This window comes from Electrophorus electricus, chromosome 6 (genome assembly GCF_013358815.1).
Source record: "Electrophorus electricus isolate fEleEle1 chromosome 6, fEleEle1.pri, whole genome shotgun sequence".
NCBI classification, from domain to species: domain Eukaryota; kingdom Metazoa; phylum Chordata; class Actinopteri; order Gymnotiformes; family Gymnotidae; genus Electrophorus; species Electrophorus electricus.
In genome coordinates, this window is record NC_049540.1 from 20,668,828 (window position 1) to 20,678,704 (window position 9,877).

General features: G+C 37.6%; 1 protein-coding gene and 1 non-coding gene across 3 annotated transcripts; one reads left to right on the forward strand and one right to left on the reverse strand.

The window, feature by feature from the left end:
- Positions 1–695: 695 nt before the first annotated feature.
- On the reverse strand, positions 696–9,675 carry zgc:77262 (uncharacterized protein LOC402952 homolog). Of its 2 annotated transcripts, none has more exons than XM_027023863.2 (2): positions 9,621–9,675; positions 696–7,676 (listed from the first exon to the last, which is right to left on the reverse strand). In XM_027023863.2, the coding sequence occupies exon 2, from the start codon at positions 7,576–7,578 to the stop codon at positions 6,577–6,579; it is 1,002 nt and encodes a 333-aa protein (XP_026879664.1). In that variant the 5' UTR covers positions 7,579–7,676; positions 9,621–9,675; the 3' UTR covers positions 696–6,576. The 2 variants fall into 2 exon arrangements, with proteins under 2 accessions (XP_026879664.1, XP_026879663.1); XM_027023862.2 differs by lacking the exon at positions 9,621–9,675 and adding an exon at positions 9,118–9,205.
- On the forward strand, positions 9,630–9,702 carry trnav-cac. Its single transcript has one exon. It is a non-coding gene; the product is annotated as a tRNA-Val (tRNA).
- The last annotated feature ends 175 nt before the right edge of the window (positions 9,703–9,877 follow it).

Sequence of the window (9,877 nt, forward strand, 5' to 3'; positions counted from 1 at the left end):
TTAACCAGGTCGTTTTTAGTGCAGCTGAAAAAATAGAATTTTATCCAGACTGTATAGTTTCCATCAGACAACAACGAAATGCTGCTTAGCTATATTAAAAACATTGTATACATATATGTGATTTTGATATAATTATCATAGTGATTGTGTAGGATTTTGTCTCAGATTGTTTAGGTCATTAATAAACACGTGTGAAGTAATTCTACTGAAGTTCAGCACTTGCTTATTTTGAACGCCTGCTTCAACATTCACATATGCTGCAATCAGTCTCAATCAGTAACAATATTCTGGCACCCAGTGTAGTTAAATGGGAAAGAGCAGTTAAATTTCTGAGAAATGCATTCAAAAAAATCTGAGACCAAAATGCTCAGTTACCTTTTATTTTTGTTGCTACTATTACTGTATCTTTTAATTTTGTTGTTACTACTATTATACATACATGCATGCAATAACAATAATAAAACAAACTTGTTTCATAAGGACATTTAAAACTTGATTTCATGAACAGTAAGTTGGCAGATAATTAACTTATAATAATGTATAATACGTGGTAGACCATGAAATATACAAGGCACAAGTCTGTGCCAGTAGAAAATGCAGAACCAAAACATCCACATACATGCTCCTGCAGAATGTAGCCCATACTTTCTACAATAGACTGTTTAGAGAACAAAAGACATCCAAAGCAGATGGAAATAGTTTAATTCTCTTTATTTCACATGTTCCATACAAACACAGGCACAGAAAGCTTATAAATGTACAAAGGAGTAGTCATAATTGGTATAGAAATGTACACAGACTAATAGCTTGTTTCTGTTTTTTTGGATTTGTAATGACATCAGCTCTAAGGTTTATTGTAAGCAAACCTTATGTTTATTCCCTCAAGTTTTGAAAAACATCTGGCTTTAATATCATATTATTACAGCTGACACAGTATAGCCTCTTTAGACTTGTTTCTTTTGGTGCCTAATACATAATGTGACCTGTTTCTAATGTGCTTCTTTGTATACAAGATAAGAAAACCTCTTTGACCACATAGAATAAATAAGTCTTAGGTTGATAGAAAATTAGGTTGGTTTTTTTTCTTTTTTTTTTCTTTTTAGAAATTTTGTCTAAATATCTGGTGTGAAGGTACCTTTTAAATTTCGAAAATTTGCCTGTCCTTGATTCAATCCAACAATACACCTTTAGGTGTAGTATTACGTCTTTGTTAGTACCAACCATTTGTATAAAGGAAAGTTTGACTAGCATTTCCTGGTAGAACCTCTAAAGGCATACATGACTATGACTATGCTATACGTTTTCATCTTTTGAAGACTGTGACTTTCAAAGCTTTCGACGACCGATTGGACCAATTTTAGGATCAGTGAGAAAATGCAGAGGGGTATTAAACTATTGGGGAGGTTGTGCCATGCATAATTATAATTGGGAAAATATATTTTAAAATGGTATGGATTATCCTATAATTTTAGGTTCTTTTTTTTCTTTATGTTCCAATGATCACATTTGGTATTTAAAATTAAATTTCAATATTTTCTTTCTACCTAAAATGTCACTGCATAATAAGTAAATATTTTATGAATTACACTATTCTGTAACATAATTTAGATGTTACCATGTCAGAGGGATTTATTATTTGTTACTTAATTGGCTGGCTTTCTGAGCAACTTGTTTCTATGAAAACAGAGTATAACCCTCTCAAGGTCATCGGTTAAGATCTTTCAGTTCTTTGGCATGGCTTTGTTTTGTGACATCTGTATTATCTTTTATCAATTAAAAAAAACTGATGCAACTGTTGTTACAAACACAGGCTTTTTACATTCTTTAAAATGAGTATGATCTTAAAACGATATCCTGTTTAGCTGGTTTAATGCTATTAGTTCATAGGATATAACTAGAACATGAGTAAATACGCTTGTAAGTATATCCAAATATGTTGATAGTCACAATAACTTCCTAATTTGATTTAAATTGGTTTATAGTACTTTGTAAATTTGCAGATCATGATACCATGGAAATGGCATCGTGGTAATCGGATCAGCGGGTTAGTATGCCACAAATTGGCTTAATAGCACCATCCAATTATAGTTTTACTGGTAATATATTACCTAGCTAGTATGCTCAGTTTTTAAATCACAGCAATATTAAATCAATCTTCACATAGTGGAATTGAGGATATATTATTTAAACTGTATAAACTAAATCAGTTGAAGTATACCTACCGCAACAACTATTACCATTACACACAATCACATCTCTGAGACTGCTAGGGAATGCCATAAATGCCACGTAAATGCCGATACTCCACCACCACGTGGGGAGCTGACATGCACATGAGCAGATTCATTTGCGCTATAAAACTGATTAAATAAACAAATGTTATTTAAATGTTTTACCACACTCATAACTCTGTGCCTGCAAATATAAAAAGCAAAAAGCACAGATCCTGTAAGATGAATAACTGGCGAATTAAATAGACTGGTCTGGTTTTGTTTCATCTGCCAGGAGGCATTATGAAAATGGCACAGAGTGGTAGAACTTCTCTTACACTTTTGCTTTGCTGTTTCTTTGAAGCCAGAACCAAAGGCTGTCACAATATGAAAACATGCTCTCTAGGCAAATTCATAAAAGCAACAGAAGTTGCCAATATCAACATATATAAAAATATTCTGTGATAATATCGCCAGATCGCTCAGGTTCTAAAACATTACTGGAGTCATGTGTACTTGTATTTAATTTCAATAAAAATAATTAATATGTTAAAGCTTCTTAAATCTGGTACAAACTGGTAACTGTCCCTTTAAGCCATAAAGTAATGAAACCTAATAGCAACCAAAAAGAAACAATAACACTTCTTCCAAAGGAAACAACAATAGTGCCTAAGCATGCATACTCTATTCTAAAGCTCCTATATTCATGTTCAGCATAGTATGAAAACTGCATGTAAAAAACTTTGTATGCTACTGTGCTATCTGTTGCTATAAAAGGAATACAATCATGCCTAGCCTGCATACGGTGATTAGTGAATGCAGTATAGTAATCTCTGAACAAGCAAAAGCATGCATTTGGATCATACAATGATAAGGATAATTCACGGTTTTTTATCAGAAACAAAAATCTACAGGTTATTACCTTTTGTAGATCATGTTCTATTCATGTGAAAATACATGGCAGTTTCAAGAGAAGACCATATTAAAAGGCAGAAACAGGCTTTTTGCATATGCATATTGGGTAAATATTGGCACATTAAGAATAGTGTGCAACTATTTGGTTGATTACTCTTACATATATTTACATCAAATTTGCCATGCCAGTTTGCCATCCCTCTGTGGTACCCAATCATTAAACAGTAAACATTATTTTAACAGATGAAAAGTTTTGGCAGAAAATGTAGCTATTACACTAATATATACTCACACACACACACACACACACACACACACACACACACACTATATAGTAGCTATATATTTCTTGTCACATATTTATCACCAAGTATCTATCCATTATCTGATCATTTACATTTGAAATGTTCTTAAACAGCTGAGGCTAATTGCACATGTGCCGTGAAGATATAATGCATTATGCTACACCACGACAGTTTGTGTTTATTGCATATTATACATTTTCCATATATTAACAATAACAGCTCTAAATGCCTTTGCCGATAAAATGTTTTTAGTTTAAACTATCTAAAGAACTACCCAACATTCAACAGATTAGACAATCAAGACTGAATTTATGTTGACTGTGTGATGACTGCACAGGCTCTGCTGAAAACAGGAGCAGTAAACATGAATGTTAATACACAAAATGATTACAGGAAAGCCATAATGTGTCAACTGTAACAGCTATGTTTACATCCAAATGTTGCTCCTCCTTTAGCTATATTTATTTTTTAAAAAGGCACATCACATCTGTAAAAACACTTCAACTACAGAAGTATGGACAGTATGTATGAACAAGTTAATAACATTGGGCACATTCTCATTTTTTAATTTTTTTTAATAACATTCCCTGTTCTCTCTAACTGGCCAGTTTCCCAGCATTGGATATGATCCTTCACTGGTGGCAAATACATTATGCATAAGGTGCGATAGCACATATGCAAACTGTGGAAAGACATGGTAAAGAACCATTTAACTCTGTAGTCCACTTGTACCACCATCTTCCATGGTCTAATTTAATGATGAAAGTAGAAAGTGTCAATCAGTGGTATGACTTGTTTCAATTGACTTTTTATTTGGCAAATATTTTCTGCCTTGCAAGTTCTTTTAAATGAAGAAAAAACCTCTAGTGAGCTTCAAGCCCACCTCAAATTAGAATTGTTTAATTAAACAATGCATCCAGTATTTAAAAAAATAATTCTAATTGTTGAAAAAAACCCAAAAAGCTCTTTTCTATTTTTTGCGATTTTATAACTTGGATGTAAACATAGCTATTGACAAGGGAAGAAAAAAAGAAAAGACTAATAGACTATTAATGCTCATTTTCTAGGCCTCAACTGCCAAAACTATTAAAAGGTCATCCAAATCTGGTTTAAAAGTCGATACTTAATCTTCAAAAACAGGTAATACTATATTTACTATACCATTTCCAGAACACCATATCAGTGACAAACATTAAAACACAAATACTGTATGCTAGAACTTTTAAAAGGTGTAACAAGGAAAAAAATACACAAGACTCAGATTTTTTTCAGTGTTACTTACCTGTGTATTTAACTCACCTGCAACTTGTGTAAGGCAACACAACTGTCTACCAAAATTATTTATGACAGGACTACTTCTATTAATCTTGGCCAGGGTTCAGGGTGGGGCAATAGTGGAATAGCAGAGGTTGAGGTGCAGTAATTGGAATTTGCTACATCTGGCCTCCTTTCGGCCTCTAAGCATTCCCCCTCTGTTGTGGTATCAATCGGAAAAGGAGAGTTTTAGATTAGCCTGTTATTTGATTTTCTTGCCAAGAGAAAGGTAAACAGGTGATTTGCACTAAACGAATTTTAACGGGTGCGAGAAAGTCAGCAGATAGTTATGTAACAAAATAAAGAGGGAAAAAAAAGTGAAATGAAAAACGTTACGGAATGAGTCAGATCAGTCGATGTTTTATTTAACCGGCTGTTTGAAGACAGCGACTGCTAGCACATAACTAAATGTATTTTAAGTAAGCAAAACAAGCACAAAAATCGACTTATGTTCGAACAACCGTTAAAGAGCTCGAGTGGAACAGTTTATAGAGAGATCGGGTCGCATCAACAGTCGAGATGTGGATTTTAAGAGGTACATATTCAGCAGAATTGTATTTTAACAAAAAGAACGTAGGGAAACAATAGCACAAGTAGGACAGGCTACAATACTGGGGTTTCAGTAATAGTTTCACAAACACGTCCATTGAACCGTAACGTTAAAATGTCTTGAGAATCAATAAAGGCTACAAAGTCTGCGGGAACGATTAATCGGCAGGACACAATTTTACGTTGAAATACAGAGTAGCAATTTAAGAATCAGCCTGAGATTTTTGGTTTATTTAGACGGTCAGCGGATGGTCACTCATTTGTTTTCTGAGTTTCCTTTAGTCGATGGTGCTTTATCCTAGGAGGTGGTGTCGTTTCCAAGTGATGAGTGGCCAGTGGATGTCGTATTCGGTAGGCCGTTAAGATGTGATTTGTTGATCAGTTGGTGTGCACCCAGCTCCGCCCACTACCACATCTTTACCTACATCCTCCCTCTTCCTCCTTGTCCTTACACTGGTCCCAACTCTTTCATACAAAGTAACTTTAAACAATGTTTTTCAAATCACCTGGCCCATATCAAATCTGTCCACAAGAGAACTTCATTCAAAAATTAATGAACTTCTGAAAAAAGATACTAAATAAATAATTGCAATTAAAAACAAAAACCTAGCTACACAGGACAGTGTATCTTTGGAATCAGGGTGAGATTAATGTCTGATGATCTCAAATTAGAGCCTTATTGTTCTTAATCATGCAAGTCATAGGTCATGCTTCAGGACATGTCAAAATATTATATAACTAAATACTAAACAAAATTTCCTAAATGAACAATGCAGAGGTGGGCTAGTTTTCAGTTAAATAAAGACCTCATGAGCTTATCTAGCCCCAGGAGCATAAAGAGAAATGTCAATATTAACAAGAGGCCCACAGAGTAGCTATTCATCCATTAGCCCTGGGGCCTAAGCAGTCTCACTTTTCTTTACCTAATCCAATACACATGCAAGACATACCACTAAAATAAAATCTGACAGAAAAACAAAGTCTCCATCTTGTATGTAAAAAATATTCAAAATGGCGATATGGCCTTTAACTTCAGTACATTTCAAATCACTATATAATTCTTTCCAAATGTAAATTTTATTCAGTACTTGATGATCCTTCAATAAGATGAGATGAATCTATAGTTAAATCAATGAATAAAGTATTAACTGTTCTACCCGTTGTCTGAATTAGCTACAACCACCATAGAATATTTCCTAACTCCCTGCAGACATGTCCCTCTTGGATCACTCGCCTTCTACAATACGAAACGGGGACTTACAGACTCTCTGGACAAAGCACATTTAAAAGCCACGGCTGAAGCCATTGCTGTACTTGTCCTCCAAGTAATCATCTTTATCAAAGCCTGAGCCGAGAGTATAGCGCTGATAGTGGGCAGTCGAGGCGGCAGAGGAGGGGGGAGGAGGTGCGACACTCGCACCAGTGCGGACGTAGTTGCGGGCGTAGGTGGCAGAGGATGGTGGTGGGGGTGGCGGAGGCAGGAGAGAACGACGAGTGCCCAGAGGGCTGCGCTCGCGATAGTAGCGAGAGGCGAGGGAAGGAGAAAGCGGTCGCTGCGGGGGCGGAAGACGTCGGTCGTAGGGGTCCCGCTCATAAAAACGCGCAGTGGCAGCGGCGTATGGGTCGTGGCGAACGCCCCTCTCGTACGCCTCCCGCTCGTAGTAGGCGCGGGGAGGCGGCGGAGGGAGAGGAGGAGGTGGAAGTCGACCTCGGGGCGAATAGTAGTCACCGGGCGGCGGACGTGGGGGAAGGTAGTGAGGATGAGGGGGAGGGAGGGGTGGAAAGTGATGGGGAGGAGGAGGAGGAAGATATTCCTCCCCTCTGCCATTTTTAGCTTGGTTACTGCGAGAGAGGGATACAAAGATCTTTTGACCCTCCAGTTTAGAATGATTAAGTTCCCTGATAGCCTGCAAGGCCTCGTTTTCCCTCTGCATATGAACAAATGCATAATTCTTCACAATATCACACTCCACCACCTTGCCAAATGGCTGGAAGAGCTCCTTGATTTTAGCAGCTGTGACACCCTCAGGCACATTGCCCACGTAGATCTTGGTGGCATTACGCACCTTGGTGGTTGCATACTCAACAGTGATGCGGGAGCCGTTGAGCACGTGCTTGTGCAAGGCAGCCACAGCCTTCTGTGCTGCTTCCTCCTCATCCATGTGCACAAAGCCATAGTTCTTCAGGATGTCACAGTCTGATACAGCACCATGCTTCTCAAATAATGCACGGAGCTCTGCTTCCGTGGTTGCTGACGCTACATTGCCAACAAATATCTTCACCATTTTTGATGGATTAGGTGAGGTTGCTGTATGTTTGACAGTAGTTGACTGGTTGGCTGCAGGAGAGGCCTTTAGTGTTTCTTGGCAACTGGAGACAGTCTCTACGAGCAAAAACAGATGTGTAAGAAAAAAAACATCAAGTACATGAACCTAGCAAACACAAAAACATCAGAAGAAAAATCTGATTATTTTCATTGCTTTATTTCACTGTCTAACCACTGCAAAGGACTTAAAGATATACACAATACTTAAAGGTATTTTAATCTCAGAAGCACAGGGGACAGCTAACCTGTTATAAGGTTATAAAATAAAGCACAAAGTACATTGGACAGTTATGGTAATTTTGTATACAATTCATGATCTGCACATCTAGCAGAGCAAACTTAACAACTGCTTATAGTGTATTAACCACCTTGAACGCCTCGCTCAATCAAAAAGCGTTCTGGTGGTCTTGTGTTTTTTCTTCTTGTCGCAATTTCCTGCCGCTCAAACCGAAAGCGAAACAAAGCTGGTTTACTTGTATGCTTTGACCGTGACATGATAGAGGCAGAACACATTACTCAGGAAAGCGTTTGATGCATTATTTATTCATTCATTGTCCAGCATGGCTTACAGTAAACATTAAATAAACAATTAAGATTTGTTCCAATCCTTGTCCAAGATGTTCATTTTCCCCAATATAAAGGAATCAAATCGGCCTCACAATTTTGACAACCTCCTTTTAAACAAATAACCCCAGAAGTAGCTAGCCATCTGTCACTCACATTTTACAACGTTTATCCTACCGTTGTGTTTTTCGTGCAAGCTCTCCACCATATTCAGAGTAAAGGTAAACAGATAGCTGATAAACTGTCAACAAGGGTAAGCAAAGTGGCTATTCGGTTCGATGTTGAAGATGTGGAACATATACACAACACAGCAAAGACGAAGCGTAACGAGTCTTGCACGTCGCATTTCAAACTTCCGACCCTTCCAGCTATGCGCCATACCGAGGAATTAACTTCAGTTTCAAAACCGTACTGAAATGTTGTTAATTAGGTTAGTTAACTAACGTTACATTAAAAAGGTGACAATCAAACAAAAGAGTGGAAGTCATAAGCTGTGGACATGTCTATTTTTGCCTTTGCTAGCTACAGTCTAGGTACTGCAATCTCATTCACACTAGGTCTCAATTCGTTGACTAGCTTAGCTAGCAGGCTATCCAGCTGTCTTGCAGTTAAACAGCGTATACCTTGTTCTGAAGAATAACGTCAGTTAAGTCAACCAACTAGCCAGCTAGAGAGAGGAACAACAAAAGGTTAGCTAGCTAGATAATTAGCGTTAGCTCGCTAAATAACACCCTAATCGCACGATAGCTAGCTAGCTAACTAGCAAACGTTAGCCAGCTAGTTAGCGTCCAATCAAGTCCTGGGGCTGAATGGGTATGGTTAGCTAGCGAAGTTAAATACTACATATATACACAAATTAAATCTAAATAATCTATAGACCTTATCAGCTTTTCACAATATTCAGTCATCGAAAGAGTTCCTGAACACAACTCACCGCGAAAGCAAGACCACAGTGAAAGCCTGACCGGCTACTAGTTTTGGGTTAGACTAGTCTGTGTTTTTTTGCTAACGCTAGATAGCTGCTTCGGAACAAGACAATGAAGAATAAGGGACATATTTAGCTGTCGCCCTCTAGTGTTTGGCGCCTAAGTTTTGAAGTTTCAGCTTTCAAATTGGATTTTAGTTTCGGGTTTCTCGGTTTGGACCGCTGTTTAGCTAGGATAAGTAACCTATGTTAGCTAGATATAAAACATATAACTATGAGAGTGAATATTAGAAGGAGGGAAAGTTAACCCGTAGTAGTTTACCTTAACGCTGGCCTATTTTGACCAAAACCGTTAGCTAGGTAGCTACTACTGTTTCTATCATGCAAGTAAGAACTGTCCCTCAACAAAACTAAGGCAACAAAACACAGTACAAGAAAATAAATTAACTTTATCACTATAATTTTAACAATCACACTATTACTCGGATAAAAACAAACATTCAAAGACCTACGCCAACGAGGTTTCCGTAGTGTAGTGGTTATCACGTTCGCCTCACACGCGAAAGGTCCCCGGTTCGAAACCGGGCGGAAACAAGGTCTTATTTTTTTTTCTTTCGTTCGTTCCATTGCCCTTCAGTTACTCTACCTACTATTATCCATCGCAGCGCCCTCTGAAAACTAGAGCAAAACAAAAACAGCCCCACTATTTGGAAAATGATTCAGCGAATATTCACCATAAAGCTGGAAACGAGCATGGCCACACAACGTG